We start from the raw sequence: 18,745 nt of genomic DNA, 5'->3' as shown, positions 1-18,745 counted from the left end.
TCTTCTCGTGGTGTCGCAGCCCTCGTGGCCCTGCTCATGGCAGGGTGAGGTCACATAGGCGGAAGGACGTGCCGATGAGATCGTGGCGAGGCACTGTGCCCGCATCACGCCGCGCGCAAGGATACGGCATGGTCCCGGTATATCTGTTCGTTCCGTTTCCCCTTTCTGGCATCCTGCATCCTATTACAAACACTTGCATGATAACTCACTGGCTGCCTAATTGTACTCTACCCTGTCGTTCTGCCCTGTCTGTGAACTCGATCCTGTCTACCTTTGCCCACCCTTGCCTTTCTTTCTTGCCGCCGTTTCTCCCCCATGATGAATGTACCTTTCCTCACCCACCCCTCTTTCCATCCACGAACACTCTCCCCTCCCCGCTCTCTCTCTCAATGCATGAACTGACTTTTTGGTGATAGCAGCAACTGCCCTGCTTGTCGACATTCAATATATTGCTTCGATAGTCCTTCCAAAACCCGCCGCTGTCAAGTCAGGCTTGGCCGGATGTTCACGAGCCCCGCCTGTCTATGAACTCTGCATGTTCATGGTTCCTAACCCAAGCCAGCAACAGCAACAGCCAGAACCCAGGCCATGTGAAACATGATCCAGCCGGGCGCCTTCCTCCTCCACCCCACGCTCCCGCTTTGCCCCCCACAGCTCGGTATCTCTCGAGATAGCGCTGGCGCAGACACCAATGCAGACCATCCTCCCCCACGCTCCATGGTGCCGCATCGCCCGCCCCGTCGCTTTGCCTGGCCATGTGCCTGAACACACCCCTCCCAAGCGCACCATCGCGCAGGCTTCTCTCGTCATCAGGGCGCAATGTCCCCTGCCCAATCAGAACATGCGTCCGTGGCGCAATGGCTGTGGAACTGACCGCGGACCAATCGCAGCGCCCTGCGATGACGACAGCAGTCCCTGGCGAGAACAGCGCGAGAGTAGGCGAGGACCGAGCGAGCGCCGCGGCGAGGACAGCCACACAACAGACGGCCCGTCAGCCACAGCGCTTTCTTTGACTCTGTCAGTTGTCGCTGCGGGCTGGACACCCAACATCCAACCAACCGTCCTGCCGATCCCGTCACCATCGCCATCCCCGATCCCACCCGCCTCCCTTCTGGCCTTGAACGACCCGCCAAGGCACCAGCAGCCCTTCTGTTTGGCCAACTGCACTCTTCCGGGCCCTGCTCCTTCGTCAAGCCGACCAGAGCCCGCCCCAGCCCCAGCCAATCCCGCTCCGTTCTTGGCCAAGTGTGTCCCCACTGCCTCCTCCAACCCACAGCAAGCAGCTTGGAGATATCAGGGTTGGCACGCTCGCCTCCTTCACAGCCGCCGCGCTTCCCAGCGAGCTCTCCTCCAGCTCCATCGCTCGGCGTTCCTTATCACCTCTGCAACCAACCTGCCCAGCCTATCGATTGTCCAGGTCAGTGCCCCTGCAATCTGCTGTGCTCGACCCTCTCGCACGAACACACCGAAGCATATTCGTATTGTTGGAACAAGCGGCATTCAACGCTGTGCTGTCGCAGCACCCTCAATGAGGCAGCACCCACAATGAGGCAAATCGGACCGATGCACAACAGCCCTCTCTTGGTCTTGTTCAGCCTTGCAGCAACGAGTTGCAAATGGAGCTTCACTTCCCCGGCGGATGCGGCAGCCCGGCTTGTCCTTAGCGGCCACGCCGACGATCCCCGCCACAACCAGAACCGATACAGAACTCTCGTCAAGCACGTAGTCCAGCTGCCAGGACGATGGCGACAGCGGTCCTCCTTACTCTGCCCATGTTGATCTGTGCACGCTCCGCTGACTGCCGCACTCCTTTTTCTCTTGACCCCGCTCGTTCGCTCGTCATCCAGGCACCACCCACACGCTGGCCGCCATTCCGTCATCGCCATCTGAAATTCCGACGCTTCCCACGCAACCGAGCACTTTTTCCCGCCCGTCGGATTGCTTCTGCCCTGTTGGTCTCGACTCAGCCGCCCCTCCCCCGATCCGTCGCTCGGTCCCCGCTCCCCGCTCAATACCCGGACCGACCGTCGACCCTCCTCTACCATCGTCTTTTCGTCGCCGCCATTCCCGCTTCCTGTTGCTTTGGATCAAGTACTAACTAGCAGGTGAGAACCCCGCCGTTGCCCCTTCTTGGCCTGTCCCTCTGCTGTCACCTTCGGGGGGGGGGTTCATTTGTGCTGGGCTCCCCTTCCTTTCGCTCTTTCTTCACCCTTGCCCACATCTCAATCTGGAGCCTCTATCCATTAGCCCTCCATCGCCCTCCATCGCCCTCCATCGCCCTCCATCGCCCTCCATCGCCCTCCATCGCCCTCCATCGCCCTACTCCCCAGTCCATCCAAGTCTTCCCTGCTTCCTTCTCCTCAGTCAGTCTCGAGCCCCTTCTCGTCTTTCGTCGGGCCATCTCGCACATTCCCTCCAGTGCTTGCGTCACTTTCGTATTAATAATCTGTCCTCTTGGCCAAATAGAAACAACCTTCCCTCCTCCTCCTCTTCCCAGCACTTGATTCTCGAGTACGCTTCCCACGACGCTCCCTCCCCCACTTCACCTCACAAGCTCTTGTACACACGCCTCAACCCGTTTTCGTTAACATCGTCGACATCATCGCCTTCCCCTCCCTTCCCTCCCTGCCTCTGGTTCCTATGATAGCGCCTCCGATCGACAACCCTTCCGCCTACATGAACACCCCTGCGGTTCCCGAAACAAAGGTACGTTGGCCTACAGCCAGGCGAGGCCAGTCGCTTTCGCTGCCTGTGTCTCACGCCTGCACTACTCCCTACTCCCACCTCATTCAATGTCGCTTTGCCCTCACTCCGCACTAACACCCCTTTCGCCACAGAGAAAGCTGGATGAGACCAGACTCTTGTCCAGGCTCAAGAAGGAGGATGCCCTCGTCCTGTCGCAGATGTGGACATGTTTTGAGCAGCTCTCAGACCTGCGCCATGTCTTCCTCTCCGGGCTCGTCAGTCGGTGTCGTCTCACCGACCTCTCCCTCCTGTCGTGCTCCCTCCCGAACCTTCTGCGGTTCGACCTCGTCGGCAAGCTGCCGCCCGAGATTGCGCTCCACATCTTTCAGTACCTCGATGCCAAGTCGCTGTGTCATGCTGCTCAAGTGAGCAAGGCCTGGAAGATCCTGGCCGACGATGACGTCATCTGGCACCGTATGTGTGAGCAGCACATTGACAAAAAATGCAACAAGTGTGGATGGGGCTTGCCGCTGATGGACAAGCGCCGCATCGAGCGGGCCCCCGTCATCACCGAAATCCAGCAGCAGCAGCAGCAGGCGCAGCAGCACCAGCAACAGCTCCTCGAGCACCAGCAGGCCCAACAGCAACATCAACAGCAAGCGCAGTCTGCGGAACACCCGCCCGCCCAGCAATCTCAGATCGTTCCCTCGGTCTCGAGCGGATCGTACTCGGACTCGGACCTTGAACCTCCCCGGAAGCGAAGCAAAATCCTGCCGTGCGACTCCGTCGCCACGTCACCATCGCCATCGCCATCGTCGTCCTCGGCCTCGCCCTCGTCTTCAGCCAACAATGCCGTTGCACAGACCGCTCGTGTCCCCTCGACCGCCCCTGTCCCGGCTGAATCCACCCCTGTCCAGCAGAGCCAGCCCCGTGCCGCCTCGCCGCCCTATCGCCGTGTTATCTATGCCCGGCCATGGAAAGACATCTACGCCGAGCGAATGATTGTCGGACGCAACTGGCGGCACGTCAACTACACCACAAAGGACCTGCAGGGCCACACCAAGGGCATCACGAGTCTCCAGTTCGACTCGTGCAAGGGCCTGCTGATATCGAGCTCGTACGACACCACCATCCGCGTCTGGGATATGGAGTCGGGCAAGTGTCTCAAGGAACTCACCGGCCACACCCGGTGTGTGCGCGCGATCCAGTTCGACAACGTGAAGCTGATCTCGGGCTCGATGGACAACACCATCCGCATCTGGAGCATGAAGACATTCGAATGCCTCCGTGTCCTGGAAGGCCACAACAACGGCATAACCTGCCTGCACTTCAACGACCGGATCCTGGCGACCGGCTCCAAGGAAGGACCCATCCGTGTCTGGGACATCAAAACCGGCAAGTGCTTCTTCCTGGTGGGTGAAGAGGAATACGTCAACAAGGTCCAGATCCTGCCCAACAACCAGCTGCTGAGCTGCTCCGAGGATCACGCCGTCAAGCTGTGGGACTTGACCACCCGACAGATTCTGCGGCGCTTCAACGGACACACAGCGCCCGTGCAGAGTCTGCAGGCGTACATCCACCCTTCGCTCATTCGGCCATCACACCGAGGTGACCCCAGCGCATCGAGTGGCGGCAAAGACAGCAGCCTGGACCTGCCGAAATCTGCCAAGCTGGTGACCTGCGGCCTCGACAACACCCTCCGAACATGGTCGCTGTCAACGGGAGAGTGTCTCAACACCCTCTTTGGCCACACCGACGGCGTTTGGTGTGTCTCGTTCGACTCGCTGCGGATCGCGTCCGGTGGCCAGGACGGGGTCATCAAGATATGGGACAACGAAAGCGGTACTCTGCTCTTTGATTTGGCAGGCGGCCACAACGCCGCAGTCAATTGTATCCAGCTCTCGGATACGACCATCGTCAGCTGGTGACAACAATGGTGCCATCCGTGTCTGGAGCTTCCTTCCCAGTCGCCTGGGCACCACCACCAGCAGCAGTAGCAGCAGTAGCAGCGCCGCCTCTGTGGTCTGAGGCACGGCATCCACGGCCCCGACTCGGTTGCCGACCAAGTCGCATTGGCAGCTTGATCACATCCCGCGTCTCTCCCACACCCATGGCGGGTCTACCCCACCCCTCTCCACCCCACCCCTCTCCATCCCACTCCTTCCTCGCCCGGCTCTTCCGCTGGCTACAGCGCGTAGTTGGTATCGTCCACCCTCGTGGCCGCTCCATTCGATGAGGTCGCGGCTCCGCTGCAGCACACCAATGGACTGGAGATGGACTGGAGATGAATGATCGATCCATTTGTCTCCCACTCCCCAACAGGCTCCCAAAAAAAAAAAAGATGAAATGAAGAAACCATGAAGAAAAACGAAACATCGACGCATATATGCATTCACGAATCGCCCCCCCCCCTATCCCCCTATCCCCATATCCCCCTATCCCCCCGATTTCCTCCCTTGCACTGAACTTGGTATATACAAGCAGATCCGACGACGATCTTTTGGATTTTGCGAGAAAATAATTGTAGCTCTCTCGTTTTCATTCATCCATCCCTTCTTTCTTTTGTTTTTTTTCCTTACCCTTTTTGACGTTGCCCTTTTTGTGATCCGAGCAACAAATCATATGTATCCTGAGCTCTTCCTCTCTGCATTTCCAAAAGCTCACGCCGCTGTCCTTCGTATGTACCCTTCGTCCTTCGGCTCCTGTGATGCCGCCGGCACTCACAATTGTTCTTGCCTTTTTTTTCTTCTTCTGTCCCTGATTTGTGGCGGGGGCTTGTGAAATGAAGCGGGGACACCTCTTTGCCTCCGTATCCAATGGCCATTGTGCTACTGTACCCATTTTGAAATGGGGACGCCCTGTTTCGAGCCAGGGCCGTCGTTGATTTCCAAGCCTGAATACACTTATTCACCGACTGCGTGACAATGTCTCTCTGCGGGAGGCGGCCTCGATTCATGAACACGCGACCAGGGTATCCAAACGCGAAAATTGGCGTGGTTGGCGAGAGGCGGCGCCGTTCCCAAGCAAGAGCAGCGCTTCGGTGGGCAGCCTGGGGCGGAAGCAGAGGACGAAGCTGGATGAGCACCGCCGGCGTTGTTTCGGTCCTGCTGTCGCCAACCGTCCTCGACACAACATCTCCCCGTGGTCATCATTTCGCAGCTCCCAGCCAGCACCTCGCGTATGTAACACTGCTTTGATTTCAACCAGACGCGGAGGGGTAACACCATGTCGCCGTCGCAGTGGCTCTCGCTCTTGCGACTCAGTTGCTGCCGGCTTGGAGCGATGGTTCCGTTCTCGCTCTCCCGTCCGCCGTCCCTCGGCTCATAAAAACTCTTGTCCTCCATCGGCCCGGACACCCTGGCCCTCACACTTCCCTCTTCCCAGGCCATCACGATCCAGAGAATCTGTCCGTGAATACGCAGCATCGATATGGCTGAAGGTACGAACGCAGCTTTGGCTGGGAGGCTCTGGTTCTTACTGCTGTTTGTGAGGCCGAGCAGGCTCGATTCATGAGCCCTTCCTGTGTGGGGTTCTGCCCCATTTTCTCTCCTCAAGAACCCGGCATCAATGGCTTTCTTGGAGGCTTCGTCCTAGAAACAAACATGCACAGTATGCAAAGCAGCCGGGCAGACTCTGTCCAAAGGGTGAGTTGCCTGCACGACGCACTGTGTCGATGGCAGTGAGTGACATGGAGAATCGCATCTGGAGAGGACGAGGGTGCTCCGAAATAACGGCTGTTGTCTCTCTAGACCCTGGGCTGTGTTGAAGCTGCGCTGGGAGAAGCCGCACAGCCTGCAGCCGAGATGAAGAGTCTCGAGGAAACCCAGGGTGCTCCTGCAGTCAAGTACCGCAACCAGCCGGGCCAGCCCGCCTCCCAGTCCAATCACCCTCAACCAGAATCCGACCGAGCCCAACATGGGCCTACCGATCCCTGTTCAGCCTCGGCTTCGGCTTCGGCGGCCCTGGCCAGGGAGAGCAAGCTCAGGGCCCGCGATTACATCGCCAGGTATCGAGCAGCGCCCCTCCCACCTGAGTTTCATATTCGCGGTGCACTCGTCCCTCGTTCTGCTTCCTGCGGTGTCCGACAAGGAATAGCGACCAGCTCCATCCCGAGCCCCCTCCCTCTCCGCACCACAAGTGATCCGTCGCCTTGGCTACCGACCCGCTGCTGTCTGGCAAAGGGGTGTGTGGTTATGGATACTAACGCCCCACAATCGCTGACTCCAACGATTGCAAATGCCAGCTCGTGCAAGATCCGTCCCGCCTCGCCCACGCAAAACACCACGCCAGACATCAAAGGGCCGCCGCATGCCGACCACATATCGCGTAACGTCAGCGGGACGACGCTCTTGTCATATATCGCCAGGGCCAGCAATGGCACATCGGATCTCTGCGAGCTGTACCACAAGACATTCGCCAAGATCCACTCGCAGTCGAGCCACCCGGCCGGGCTGGTCACGGTGGTGTCGGCGATCGCCACGGCCCAGTCGATCCTGACCCCGCAGATCATCGCCGATGTGTTTGGACTCGAGATCGGCGTCGTTCGCGAGTGTCTCAAGAGCCTCAGTCTGGTCCTCGATCCTGGCGCCAATGGATTGGGTCCCCGAGGCAGCCGGTCCACCAACACCGAGGTCAAGTTCAACCACAAGTCGGTGGCGGACTATCTCCTCGGCGATGCATCGACTGGCCATCCGTGGCATGTGTCGACCTCGTTCCACACGGTGTTTGCCCAGGGATGTCTCGGCGTGATCCTCTCGCACGAGCCAGTGATCAACATCTGCGATATCTTCGACTTTCACGACAATATCGCCGACCTCGAGGACAGGGTCGCAGACAAGATCACACCGTCGCTGCGATACAGCGTCGCCCACTGGATCACACACTTTGTGTGGTGTGTGGAAGGAGTGGCCGAGTCGAGTCCGGTGTGGCAGTCGGTCGAGATGGTCGATGTGGCAGCGGTGCTCACTCGGTTCGTCAAGACACATGTGTTCTTCTGGCTCGAGTGTGGGTCGCTCACACATGTGGTCAAGCCGATCATCGAGCAACTGGCTGTGCTGCGAGGAGTGATCGTCAAGGCACCCAGCACCATCGTCGACGACACCACGAAGGAACTGGTCAAGGACACGTATCGATTCATCCGCGAGTTTGCCGATCCCGTCATCAAGAGCGCACCACAAGTGTACAACTCGGGGTATGCATTCACACCGAAGGAGACGGCGATCTACAAGACATATGCCGACCAGCTCGAGGACAAGATCCCGTTCCTGGTCACTTGCGGTCCAGCACCCACCTGGGACCCGTGCGAGATGACACTCACAGGTCACTCGAGCCAAGTGAACTCTGTGGCAATCTCACCCGACGGTAAGTGGGCCGTCTCGGGGTCAAAGGACAAGACCATCAAGGTGTGGGATGCTACCACTGGCCAGTTGAAGCACACCCTCGAAGGGCACACAGCGGATGTGACCTCGGTGGCGATCTCACCGGACGGCAAGGCAATTATCTCCGGCTCTAGCGACAAGACCATCAAAGTGTGGGATGCCACCACTGGCCAGATGGAACGCACCCTCGAGGAACACACAGGCGCTGTGAACTCCGTGACGATCTCACCCGATGGCAAGTGGATTGCCTCCGGTTCCGGCGACAATACAATCAAGGTGTGGGATATCAACTCGGGCCAAGTGAAGCACACTCTCAAGGGGCACACAAGTAATGTGAGCGTCGTGGTTATTTCATTCGATGGCAAGTGGATTGTCTCGGGCTCCGCAGATGAAACCGTCAGAGTTTGGGATGTCGCCACGGGACACCTGAAGCAAAGCATCCAAGGCCTGGGTGGGGCAGTCCTCTCGGTCGCGATCGCTCCAGACAGCGAGTCGATCATGGTCGGAATTGATGGCGAGACGTTGAAAATATGGGATGCGGTTGCCGGAGAGGTTAAGCATAGCCTAGATGTCGCGGATGCCGCTCTCACCGTCGCAGCCTCGCTCGATGGCCAAGTGTTCGTGTCGGGTACCGGGGATGGTTTCGTCAGGGTCTGGGATGCCGCCACGGGACAACTAAACTGCGAATTCCGAGATCACTTGGACAGCGTCAGCTGCGTTGCCCTCAGTCGCGATGGCGAAACCGTCATTTCCGGATCAGGCGATACCACCGTCAAAATCTGGTCACTGCAGCACGGACGCGCAAGCAAGGCGAGAGACGAGCACATCGGCAATGTCTTTGCCCTGGCCATATCCGCGGATGAGCGCACAATCGTCTCGGCTTTTGACGACGGTACAATCGTGATCTGGGATGCTCTATCGGGAGCTATCAAGCAGAAGCTTCGAGGCGGACCCGGAAGTGTATACACCGTCGCCATCGCCCCCGACATGCACTGGCTCGCTTCTGGCTCGGACGACCGAACCATCAAGATCTGGACGCCAGCCGACATCGGGCCCAAGCAGATCCTCAAGGGACACCGCCACCCAGTCATCAACATCATGGTATCGGAAGACGGCCGTGAGATTCTATCCCAAGATATTTCGGGTCACGATCTCCTTTGGCGCCTCTCCGACGACGGATTCGTCCTCGCCGAGGGCTCGACCACCAAATGGGCAGACCAAGGAAATGGCCTCTATCGACAGCCCAGCCAGAGTCTGTGGAGACAGCCGCGCGATGCAGTGGCAACCCAGTGGATCGAGCACGGACAGCATCGGGTCTGGCTGCCTCGCAAGTTCCTGAACTGGAACAAGCGCATCATCGGAGCCAACGGCAGCCTCTATATGGTTGATCGACACGTCACTGCTCTTGGCGTAAGTATCCCGCTGGATCTGGGACCAGATGAATCCCATTTCACTAATACTCAGCCACCCTTATAGACTCGCGGGCTCGCTGGGAGGGTGAGAGAGCAACGCGCGCAAACCAGCGAGTCGCCTGGCATCGAGACCTCGCCCTCATAGCGATTGCGCATTTACTTGCGCGAGAATACAAAGAAACAGCGATAATCAAGGGTCAAATGGAGGGAAAATGCGATGGATGCAAGCCATGGCTCAGAAGCGACATATTTAGAAGGGGTGTCGTCCCCGGATGGCAGTCAGTTGAGCCTGTAGTCCTCTTGACGGAGGCGACCATTCAGGAGTGCCTCGAGCCAGAATAAAAGATTGACATGAAACACCATATGCACACAGCATGTCTTCATGTGCCATGAACCCACACCTCCAAGATGGGCGGCCCACTCGAAACGCAATTCTCCCACAGGCAAACGCATCAGCCAATAGGAAGTATATTACCGATAGGACAGGGCAGAGCAGGACAGGACGGGACATCCAGGGCTCATCCCAATCCCTTTGGCGCGCTGTACACTCGTCCAGCGGAATGGCAGATGCCCCGAGAAGCAGCTTGATTGGGGCTTGATTGGAGCCTGGAACAGCGGGCTTGGCGAAGGCAAATACCGGGCGATTTTCGTCCCCGTTTGAGCTCCTGAGAGTTGTTCCGTCTGGCAGGCCATTCCACCCCGTGGCCGTCAAAGAAGCGTCGACAGCGGCGTAGAATCCTCTCGGCACAGATCCGGAGGCATACTCGTGCAATCGTCCTGGATTGCGGGCAGGACACCATTTCTCTGCTCCAAGGCAGCAACACGTTTGCAAACAGCCGTCGCAATCACAGCGTCAGAGGTGCGTCGATGCTTGGTGTCCTGGCCGGCTGTCGCTTGTCCCGTCCGTCACTGCCGGGTTTCCACGCCGCAATCCCAGACAGGGTGATAGGCTGTACTGGCTATCAAACGGATGCCCGAGGGAAGGATGGCACCTTCCCCCCTCCTCCCCGTAGAGTTTCTCGTCGCTGGGAATGCGAGTTCCAGATGCTCACCACCCGCTGGCGACCACCCGGTCCAATCTGTGACTTCAGATTTGTTCTGTCGTGAGCAACACGACAGCCTCCGTCCACCATCCGCTTGCCTCGATCGCCGGCTGGCCATCAAGCCGAGCGCATCGCTCGCCATGAGCACCAGCATACTCCAGCGGGCCGAGATTTTCGCCTTCGTTGTCTACATCATTGCCGCCAATCTCGCGCTTCACTGCACCAAGTTTGTGAAATGGGAACGTGCACTCGATCTGCGTCAAGGGCTCCAGATCCACAGCTTCATGGCCCTCACCATTCTGTTCTCGGCCCTGTACTGCATCGCGAGCCAGCTGCTCATGTTTGATCCCTGCACCTCCGATCCGGGCTGCTCGCAGCTCGCCAGCTACATGTTTGCCGTGAGCGACAGCGTCGGCTCCACTTCGATCGGATGGGCGTACATTCTTCGTCTTCGGGTCATGACCCTTAACAACGAGCCAATGTATGCATGGCTCTTCCTCTTTGGACTCATGCCGCTTGCGTATAGCGTCAACGACATCTACTTCATCCTTAGTACGTACGGCGTCATCTCCTCAGCACAATCAGCGTACTACAACTTTGTCTTCAATCTGGCACTGGAGATCAACATCGGCTGTCTGCACATCCTGATGATGTACCGGCTCTACCACCTGAATGCCTCGATCCGAATTCTGCGGACTGGATCGAGCCGCACCACGTCGGCCAGCGACAGCACAGGGCGGCAAAGTGACGACATCGAGAGCGTTCAGCGCGAGGGCATTGTGCTCATCGTTGCCATCGCAACGGAGCTGGCCCTGTATCTGGGCTTTCAGGTCTACACCCAGTTTGACTCGACGGGCCTGATCGGGAATGCCGTCTGCGTATTCCTGTGGGTCTTTGATACTTTCATATTCTGCGTCGTTAACGGCTTCATTGCTCGGCTCATCAAACTGTCGACGAGCCGCTCGGCCGTCCGCGAATCACCGATCCTGAGTTCAGATCTGCCTGGATCGCCCTCATTCTCGAACCAGGCAAAGTCCCTGGAGGCCGCGAGCCCGCCGTTGCGGATCATCATGCTCGGCTCCCACGACTCGGACTCTTGTCGCAACCTCCTTCCTGAGATCGTCTAGGCCAGCCTCGAATGTGTCCTCGAACAAATCCGTGCCACTGCTGCTGTTCCCTGGATCGGATTCCTTGCAATAAACCCTGGGCTGGTCCAGCATTGGAGTGCCGATCATCCTGGAGGCTCCTCATCCCACCGATCTCGACAGCGCGCCTTGATTTGGCCGACGACAGGCCTGATGCTTGGCGGCGATATCGGCGCTGCAGCCAGCAAAGCCAATGCAGTTTCAGATGTGTATTGTTGAATATTGGGCGACGAGCGAAGCGCCCTTGCTTGAGGCTCCGTTGCGGTGTTTTCATATCTCGGTGTCCCGGAAGAACTCGGCCTGGTCCTCGGCGATCAGCCGAAGCGTCGAGCGGATCTCCCTCAAGAGAGTCTCTGGTTTCAGGAAGCAGTACGTAAATGCCCGCACGACGCATGGGCGATGGTACATGAGCCCCGGGGTTATGAGCCGCCGCTGGCTACCATTGCAACGATGGGCATCGTTGGGACACAGGCTTTGGAGGCCGCCAAACGACCGCCGCACCGATTACATTGGACCATTGACAAATCGACAGTCGGCAATCGCCTGGTCCACGTACCTCCCTGGAGCACAGACGCCTCGAGCCTCCTGCCAATCTCCTGATTCTCGACCTCGAGCTCCTGTATCTTGTGAATCTGCATCGTGCGGTCAATGTCAGTACCAGCTCGCATCTGGAAAGCCAGGACATTTCGTCTCGTATCGGGGCATCCAATGTCGGTGAGATGAATCTATGGCTTCAAGCAGCGGGACAGCCAGAATCACATACTTGCTGCTCCTCCGTCTGTGTGATTCCCGGCAGCTTGTCAATCAGATAGTCGATCACCCGGCTCGTTTCCACAATGTCTTTCGCCATCTCCTTGGCCGACGCTAGAGGCACCGAGAGTTGGGCAAGGGTAAATCAATACAGGTCCATTCTCGCAGAGCTGCCAAGCATCAGCCTGCTATATCCGATATCTGCTCAGCATGCCGCCAACAGTCCATGTGCCCTTCTTCTTGATCCCAGTCCCGATCCCGGCTCCGGTCCCAGTCGCTGCTTCGCGGGATCGACACTTGCTCGTCGTCCAGATCACCAGCAGAGTAAAAGCAGGCGTACCTGTCAGGTCCTGCTTGCGCTGCTGGATTTGCTCCTCTGGTAGTTACAATTGATGCGTTGGGAGGGATTGCGGGAATCGGTCAGCCAGAAACAGGATATCTTTGTTTGACACACCGCCAAACCACTCTTCACATTGCTTCTGGAGCAGCATCTTTACGAGGACCTGATGTCGCAGGTTGCGACCGGGACCACACCACTCTCGTCAATCGTCGCCGAGCATACCCGTCCATGCAGTCACAGGGATGTCTGCGGAAACCTGGAGCAGCGGTGCGTCTCGCTGCAGCACACCGGTCGAAGTGTAGAGGATTTGTGTGATCTGGTAGCGAAAGGTCAAGCACCGAGTCAGCGTTCGGCCGATCGAACAGGACCATTGCTGGTAGAGACGGCCTTCTGGTCCTGCGACTCTCTCGGGCCGAGGAATCGAACCTTGTCGACCGCTTCTTGGAGCTGTGTGAGGCGGCCCATCGGATGGGGCTGAGATCGAGGTGAGAGGCAGTGATCGGGGCTGAAAAGCGCGGCGCTCGGTCCGCTCACCTTTCTGTCTTCTCTTCCATCATCACCGATGCCCGAGCGCCATCCTTCGCTCAGATGCATCAGCCCGTCGAGCACCCCCGCATCCCTGTTGACACCGTCTGTCTCTCGGCCGTCGACACCCCCCATCCACGATCCATAGCGCTTGCCTCGGACCGTCCACGGCGCTCGTCCTCCCCGGCTGGCCTGGCGCTCTTTGGCTCAATCCTGGACCGATGCCCACCCGAGATCCTGGCCCATGTATGCGAATTCCTCGTCCAGAGGGACATGTACGCTCTGGCGCTGGTGTCTCGTCGGCTGCATCAACTGACGACGCCGTGCCTGATGGCTCGTCCCCGGCTTCGATCGATCGAGCAGCTCGTCAAGTTTGCTGCGACGCTCGAGTGCATCCAACATCTGTCCACCCCGGCTGGCTCGACTGATACCAGAGGCCGATATGCCCACTGGGCCGAACACACCCGGCTGACGCATTACATCCTGGCCAGTCTGTATTCCCTCGATCTATCGGCCCTGGTCGGCGCCAAGTCCAAGCTCACTCCGCAGCTTGTGTGTGGCCTGATCGCCTCCACGCTGATCCACACATCAAGCCCCCGGCCAGCCTCGGCCCTCAAGTCGCTCAATCTCGCGGACGCATATCTTCTCGATTCGCAAACTCTCGCCTCCATCATCGACATGTGTCCATCCCTCGTGCACCTGAATCTCATGGGCTGTCGCGTGGACATTGTCAACGATGCCTTTCTCCAAACCATATCGGAAAAGTGCCCCAACCTGCGCTCGCTGTTGATGGATGGGTGGGCTACTTCGGGGCGGGGAGTCGCCCATCTCATGATCAACAGCCTCTATCTGTCCGAGTTGCAAGTATCACCGCGGCTCCAAAACTGGGATGAGGCAAGAGCCCTCTTCAGCTCAACTTTAGACCCAACCACTCGCTCCGCCGCCTTGGAATCGTTGACGATCCGAAAGATCCCAATAGCAGTTCGCAGCAGGCGGTCCGACCAGCCCGTCGCCATGGCCCTGGCTGCCCTGCTAGAGTTCTTTGGGCGGAATCTCCGACAACTATCGCTGGAACATCATCACGATCTACCCGACCAAGAGTCATGGCAAGCTCTGCTCGCGATGGTACCGAGGTTGCATACCCTGAGCTTCCGACACTCTAAAATCTCGGAGGGATATCTGGCGCTTCTCATCCGACTACTCCGGGATTCTGCAGACTCAACATCGCACGGTCGCTCACCACAGTCGATCCGACTCGGCAGCTGCGGCCTCGAAGACATGCACGCCCTTGGGCTGCCATCGGCCCAGCTCGAGTTTGTCCAAGAGCTGGATCTCTCAGGCAATCCCCGACTCTCCAACAGGGCCACCATAGTCATCCTTCAGCACTTCCCGTGTCTGCGGTCCCTCAACCTCAATGGCGTGACGCTTTTGCCATACGCCGCTGCCCAGCTTGTGGAATGCTGTCCGCTGTTAGAATCCCTCGTTGCTGGTAGCAAGCGGCAGAGCCTCAGGGATCTGTCCGTGTGGGTGCACACCCACCGCCCAAGGCATCTCGGTGAGCTTTGGCTCTCGATTTCTTACCAAGACTGGGATGAAGTTTTGGACGAGACTTTGGACCAGGCCGCGAGTGCAGATGGCCCGCTTCGCCGGGAAGACCTCGACTTGATCACCGATCTTGCCACCGCTGTGGAATCCCTCAAAGCAGTTCACTTGAAGATCTCAGCCTTGGAGGCGTGTGCAGAGACAGAGGCTGTATTTCCCGCCTCACTCCGGACCGACCGGCTGCGGAGCCAAACACTTGTGCTTCCACCAAGCGCTGGCAGCCGGAAAGTGGCTCTCGACATTGAGTACCAAGAGCTCTGAGACAGCCCCAGCCATCGCCCGGGATTGCTTTCGATTCGGATGAGCACGGCTGGTTATCCCGCCAGTGATTTTTGAACCCCAATACATACGATCGTGTGGCCATATCGATGAGATGAACTATATTGACAGGTCCACGAATGGCGGTTCTGTTTTACTTCAGCTCCGTCCTCGGCGACGCTTGCTCCATTCCCTACGTTTACTTTCAGTCCCTGACATCACCACGAATGCAATCATCTTGTTTCGGTGGTCGTCAAGGACGACCACGGGCCTCCCTCGCTGCCAAAAAGCACACCGAATGGACGAGCCCGCGCCGATCCAGCTCAGGCAGCGGTGCCTGTGGTGGTCTGTGGCTGGATGCGGTTGTTACGCCCAGAAGGCTCTCTGTTTCTCGGCACCTAGATCCTGCGAAGTTGCGGTGGGGGCTCGAATTCCGGGATCAGACCGAATTGGAACTGGTTGCTGCGGAAAGCTGCTTCGGCTTCGGGTGTGAGCTCTGCTGGAAGAGCTATGGCCTCGGAACGAGGCAGTGCGGGTGCTGCCGTGCTTCCGAATGCACCACCCGATGGCTGGCCGAACGCGGAGGGCGGACCAGATGTGCCCGTTGCAGGCACCGCCCCGAACGTACTTCCGGACTGGCCAAAGGCCGGTGCAGTGCCAAATTGGCCAAATGCACTTGTCTTTGCAAAAGCTGAGCCCGGGGCACTCGCATTCGCCGCACCAAGAGCACTGGGCTGCCCAAATGCGCTGGCTTGGCCAATGTTGCTTGTCTGTCCAAAGGTGCTTGTTTGCCCAAAGGCGCTAGGCTGTCCCAATCCACTTGGCTGTCCAAAGGCATTTGTGACGCTCGGCGCACCGGCTTGAGCGAATGCGTTCGTCTGGCCTAAGGCACTTTTTTGCCCAAAGGCGCTGTTTTGGCCGAGTCCCGATTTCTGTCCAAAGACACCAGTCGATCCCAGCCCGCCACCGAATGCGCTCTTTTGTCCAAAGGCGCTGTTTTGACCGAGGGCTCCGGCTTGGCCAAAGGCTGATACCTGGCCAAAGGCGCTTCCAGAGCTCGGCGTGCTTGCCTGGCCAAAGACGGAGGGCTGTGCGAAGCCGCTCTTCTGCCCAAAGGCATTCGCTCCTGACGGGTTGTTGCCAAAGACGCCGGCGCCCGGAGGCTTGCCAAATGCCGAGCTGCCTTTGGGTGCTGGCGAAACTTGGGACTTGAAAACTTCGAGAGCCTGTTGCGGGTTGCTGACGATCTGTTGTATGCTCTGCTCCAGATAGGCTGTCCGCTGGGCGATTCCTTGAAGCTGCCATGCAATTCCACAGCGGAAGCGAGTTAGAATCCGAACGAGGGCCTCATGCCACACAGCGCGGCGGGATAGATCCGATGGCGATACGCACGTATTGGGAGACTTGACCGCCCGTCGCTCGTCTTTCGGCCTCGTATTCCCAGCGTGCTTCTTCGGGACTCCAGTCTGTGCCCGAGAGGAGTGAGGGTTGGTCTTTCAGCGGACCGTAGCAGCTGAAGATCCAGGTTTTTGAGGGATTGTCGGATGTTTGTCTGTTGAAAAGCTCATCGTTGACTTTGGCAAAATCAATCGTCTCGCCATTGATGCTGCTGAGGACGCATCGGCACGCAAGGTGAACGATCCCAATATCCACCAAAGTGTTGCAGTTAGCTTCCCATGCGATGACGGAGAGTAGCGATGGTGCTGGAGATTACAGATGATGGCATCGACACAAACGACGACGGCGATACAGATGATTGCCGACGCTATGCAACAATCCGTGTACAGCCAACGAGATTGTCCATATATCAGAGAGCACTTGGATGATGGATCGACAGCAGCCCAGAGAAGTGGAAGGAAACAGGGGCAATTTGCTAGAGACACGAAACGACACATACGTTGTCGTTGACTGCAGAGCACCAAACCGGTTGGAGGAGCCGCCGCCGAAGCCCTGTGAATCTGGAAACCGCAGCGACACCAGCCAGAGTCGTCAGTCGATATGATGGGCAGAAGATGCGCCGAGGGTATGCATGTCGAGGCATTGCGAGCGACTGCGGATGCGTGAGGGAATAGCTGCGGATGCGATCGCTTGGGGCACAAAGCATGTCCATCACCCGCATGTCGATTCTTCGGCCATGGCTGTCCTCAGAGACTTACTTGGGGCCGGGCTGGTGTGCTTGTTGCGACAGCGGGAGCCGAACCGGCAGCCGCCCGGGGAGTTGAAGAACTTGCAGATCTGCTGGCTCATGGCGGCTCCGCGAGATCAGGGCCAAGACAGGCGGGGCCGCTGGCAGGAAGGTCTGGCGACATCCAGCCCCAAGAGGAGCCAGCCGCTCGCCCGTCTGTTCGCAGGCTTGCTGTCCTCCTGCCCCTGCATCGCCCTTACATCGCCCGGCATCGCCCTGCGATCGTCTGCCTGCCATGTCGATTGCCCGGCTCTGCGTCGGCAACAGAGCCCTCGGGCTCCACCGTCTCGGCCCAAGCCCACCCCAAGGTGCTCTGGCCCTGCACTTTCTGTCCATCCCCGCAGGACGGGCAGGTTGCATCGCCAGACCCAGCAGCATCGGCATCTTCGCCAACGCAACTCCCCGCCGATCCACTTCATCAGCGTCTTCGCCCGATCCACAGTCCCCGCCGCCGTCGCCCCCAGAGCCCAACTCGGAGTACATCCTCAATGTCGGCGACGCCATTCGGATCCTGCGAGACACCCTGCCCAGGTTTTTCGCCCACGGTCTGCAGCATCCCGAGCTCTACGCTAGCAATGTGGCATTCTCGGAGCCATACCACACCCGCATCAAGATCAAGGGCAAAGGAAACTACATGGTGCTGGCGCAGATCGTCCGCTACATGGCCATCTGTCTCTTCGACTCGCCCCGGTTCGATATCCACCGCATCCAGCAAATCCGCGAGAGCGACCTGGTCGACAGCCTCTCGCCGACGTTGGCAGGCCGGGACAGCTCCGAAGCCCCGGACCAGGCCGATCCTGGCCAGTTGGGCGAGCCCGATTCGATGCTGGTGCGCATCCGATGGGTCTTTGAGGGCATCCCCCGGCATCTCCTCTGGCTCAGTGCCTTTGACTACGTCAACACCCCGCGGACGGTCTACGAAGGCGTCTTCGTGTATGGCTTTGACCGAGAGGGCCGGATTGTGCTGCACCAGCTGCAAGGCATCCATCCTGTGCCTCCGTTTATATCGGCCTACCGCTGGTTCAGTCTGCGGACCAGGTCCTCTCTTGTTACGCCGGATCTCAACGCCTTTGTCGACATCAAATCCAAGACAGCGCCCTGTCCGCTCCCGGTCCGCAAGAGTACTCCCGACGACAGGAGCCCCAAGAATCCCACGAGCTGAATGCGGGTTGAGCCAAGCAAGGCATCCCGGGTGCGGCTGCAATTCAATCATCGGAGCTCCTGCATGTTTCTGTTCTTCTTCTTCATCCCCACCACCATCGGCGCCGTACCAACGTCTTCACCGCCAGTGCCTGATCTCGGCCTAATACATCATTGGTGCGATTGATGCGGTCGGCGTGATAGTTCCAGCTGCGGTCGGTCCATGTCGCTGTTCAGAGAGGCCATTCATCGACTCAGCCGGCTGCAGCCCACAAGCACCCA

The 18,745-nt window shown here is 58.5% G+C and overlaps 8 protein-coding genes across 8 annotated transcripts; 5 read left to right on the top strand and 3 right to left on the bottom strand.

The window, feature by feature from the left end:
* The first annotated feature begins 2,550 nt into the window (after nucleotides 1–2,550).
* BJ171DRAFT_209249 (WD40-repeat-containing domain protein) lies at nucleotides 2,551–4,691 on the top strand. The gene is made up of 2 exons (XM_053106348.1): nucleotides 2,551–2,706; nucleotides 2,838–4,691. Exons 1-2 carry the CDS (start codon nucleotides 2,641–2,643, stop codon nucleotides 4,611–4,613), a joined length of 1,842 nt encoding a protein of 613 aa, XP_052970611.1. The 5' UTR covers nucleotides 2,551–2,640; the 3' UTR covers nucleotides 4,614–4,691.
* On the bottom strand, nucleotides 4,692–5,165 carry BJ171DRAFT_209245 (uncharacterized protein). Its single transcript, XM_053106347.1, has one exon. The coding sequence runs from the start codon at nucleotides 5,067–5,069 to the stop codon at nucleotides 4,770–4,772; it is 300 nt and encodes a 99-aa protein (XP_052970610.1). The 5' UTR covers nucleotides 5,070–5,165; the 3' UTR covers nucleotides 4,692–4,769.
* A 560-nt stretch (nucleotides 5,166–5,725) lies between these two features.
* Nucleotides 5,726–7,275, top strand: BJ171DRAFT_565061 (uncharacterized protein; the record flags this gene model as incomplete). Its single annotated transcript, XM_053113329.1, has 4 exons — nucleotides 5,726–5,863; nucleotides 6,070–6,329; nucleotides 6,435–6,691; nucleotides 6,929–7,275. Coding segments are annotated over exons 2-4 (738 nt in total), but the record flags the coding sequence as incomplete, so codon positions are not given.
* A 3,185-nt stretch (nucleotides 7,276–10,460) lies between these two features.
* On the top strand, nucleotides 10,461–11,645 carry BJ171DRAFT_471557 (uncharacterized protein; the record flags this gene model as incomplete). Its single annotated transcript, XM_053108614.1, has 1 exon — nucleotides 10,461–11,645. One exon carries the CDS (start codon nucleotides 10,461–10,463, stop codon nucleotides 11,643–11,645), a length of 1,185 nt encoding a protein of 394 aa, XP_052970608.1.
* Nucleotides 11,646–11,789: 144 nt separating this feature from the next.
* BJ171DRAFT_209217 (uncharacterized protein) lies at nucleotides 11,790–13,258 on the bottom strand. Its single transcript, XM_053106346.1, has 6 exons — nucleotides 13,180–13,258; nucleotides 12,976–13,069; nucleotides 12,754–12,789; nucleotides 12,427–12,527; nucleotides 12,220–12,295; nucleotides 11,790–12,016 (listed from the first exon to the last, which is right to left on the bottom strand). The coding sequence occupies exons 1-6, from the start codon at nucleotides 13,216–13,218 to the stop codon at nucleotides 11,934–11,936; spliced, it is 429 nt and encodes a 142-aa protein (XP_052970607.1). The 5' UTR covers nucleotides 13,219–13,258; the 3' UTR covers nucleotides 11,790–11,933.
* A 50-nt stretch (nucleotides 13,259–13,308) lies between these two features.
* On the top strand, nucleotides 13,309–15,244 carry BJ171DRAFT_489187 (uncharacterized protein). Its single transcript, XM_053109462.1, has one exon. It carries the CDS (start codon nucleotides 13,342–13,344, stop codon nucleotides 15,139–15,141), a length of 1,800 nt encoding a protein of 599 aa, XP_052970606.1. The 5' UTR covers nucleotides 13,309–13,341; the 3' UTR covers nucleotides 15,142–15,244.
* On the bottom strand, nucleotides 15,245–17,432 carry BJ171DRAFT_489186 (uncharacterized protein). The gene is made up of 4 exons (XM_053109461.1): nucleotides 17,295–17,432; nucleotides 17,036–17,096; nucleotides 16,531–16,747; nucleotides 15,245–16,436 (listed from the first exon to the last, which is right to left on the bottom strand). Exons 1-4 carry the CDS (start codon nucleotides 17,383–17,385, stop codon nucleotides 15,537–15,539), a joined length of 1,269 nt encoding a protein of 422 aa, XP_052970605.1. The 5' UTR covers nucleotides 17,386–17,432; the 3' UTR covers nucleotides 15,245–15,536.
* Nucleotides 17,433–18,650, top strand: BJ171DRAFT_489185 (uncharacterized protein). Its single transcript, XM_053109460.1, has one exon. It carries the CDS (start codon nucleotides 17,559–17,561, stop codon nucleotides 18,483–18,485), a length of 927 nt encoding a protein of 308 aa, XP_052970604.1. The 5' UTR covers nucleotides 17,433–17,558; the 3' UTR covers nucleotides 18,486–18,650.
* The last annotated feature ends 95 nt before the right edge of the window (nucleotides 18,651–18,745 follow it).

Source organism: Polychytrium aggregatum (genome assembly GCF_025602895.1).
Source record: "Polychytrium aggregatum strain JEL109 chromosome Unknown BJ171scaffold_4, whole genome shotgun sequence".
In the NCBI taxonomy this organism is placed as follows: Eukaryota; Fungi; Chytridiomycota; class Chytridiomycetes; order Polychytriales; genus Polychytrium; species Polychytrium aggregatum.
This window is presented reverse-complemented; position numbering and strand designations above follow the sequence as displayed.

Bases quoted from the DNA above. Each gene is read 5' to 3' on its own strand.
- BJ171DRAFT_209249 (XM_053106348.1), top strand. From the start codon at position 2,641: ATGATAGCGCCTCCGATCGACAACCCTTCCGCCTACATGAACACCCCT. The intron at 2,707-2,837 runs GTACGTTGGCCT...CTTTCGCCACAG, and splicing joins CTGCGGTTCCCGAAACAAAG to AGAAAGCTGGATGAGACCAG.
- BJ171DRAFT_209245 (XM_053106347.1), bottom strand. From the start codon at position 5,069: ATGCGTCGATGTTTCGTTTTTCTTCATGGTTTCTTCATTTCATCTTTT.
- BJ171DRAFT_209217 (XM_053106346.1), bottom strand. From the start codon at position 13,218: ATGGGCCGCCTCACACAGCTCCAAGAAGCGGTCGACAAG. The intron at 12,790-12,975 runs GTATGCTCGGCG...TGTAACTACCAG, and splicing joins CCCTGTGACTGCATGGACGG to AGGAGCAAATCCAGCAGCGC. The intron at 12,017-12,219 runs GTACGTGGACCA...TCCTGAAACCAG, and splicing joins GGCGTCTGTGCTCCAGGGAG to AGACTCTCTTGAGGGAGATC.
- BJ171DRAFT_489187 (XM_053109462.1), top strand. From the start codon at position 13,342: ATGCATCAGCCCGTCGAGCACCCCCGCATCCCTGTTGACACCGTCTGT.
- BJ171DRAFT_489186 (XM_053109461.1), bottom strand. From the start codon at position 17,385: ATGAGCCAGCAGATCTGCAAGTTCTTCAACTCCCCGGGCGGCTGCCGG. The intron at 17,097-17,294 runs GTAAGTCTCTGA...TGCGGTTTCCAG, and splicing joins GCACACCAGCCCGGCCCCAA to ATTCACAGGGCTTCGGCGGC. The intron at 16,437-16,530 runs GTGCGTATCGCC...ATTGCATGGCAG, and splicing joins GCGGTCAAGTCTCCCAATAC to CTTCAAGGAATCGCCCAGCG.
- BJ171DRAFT_489185 (XM_053109460.1), top strand. From the start codon at position 17,559: ATGTCGATTGCCCGGCTCTGCGTCGGCAACAGAGCCCTCGGGCTCCAC.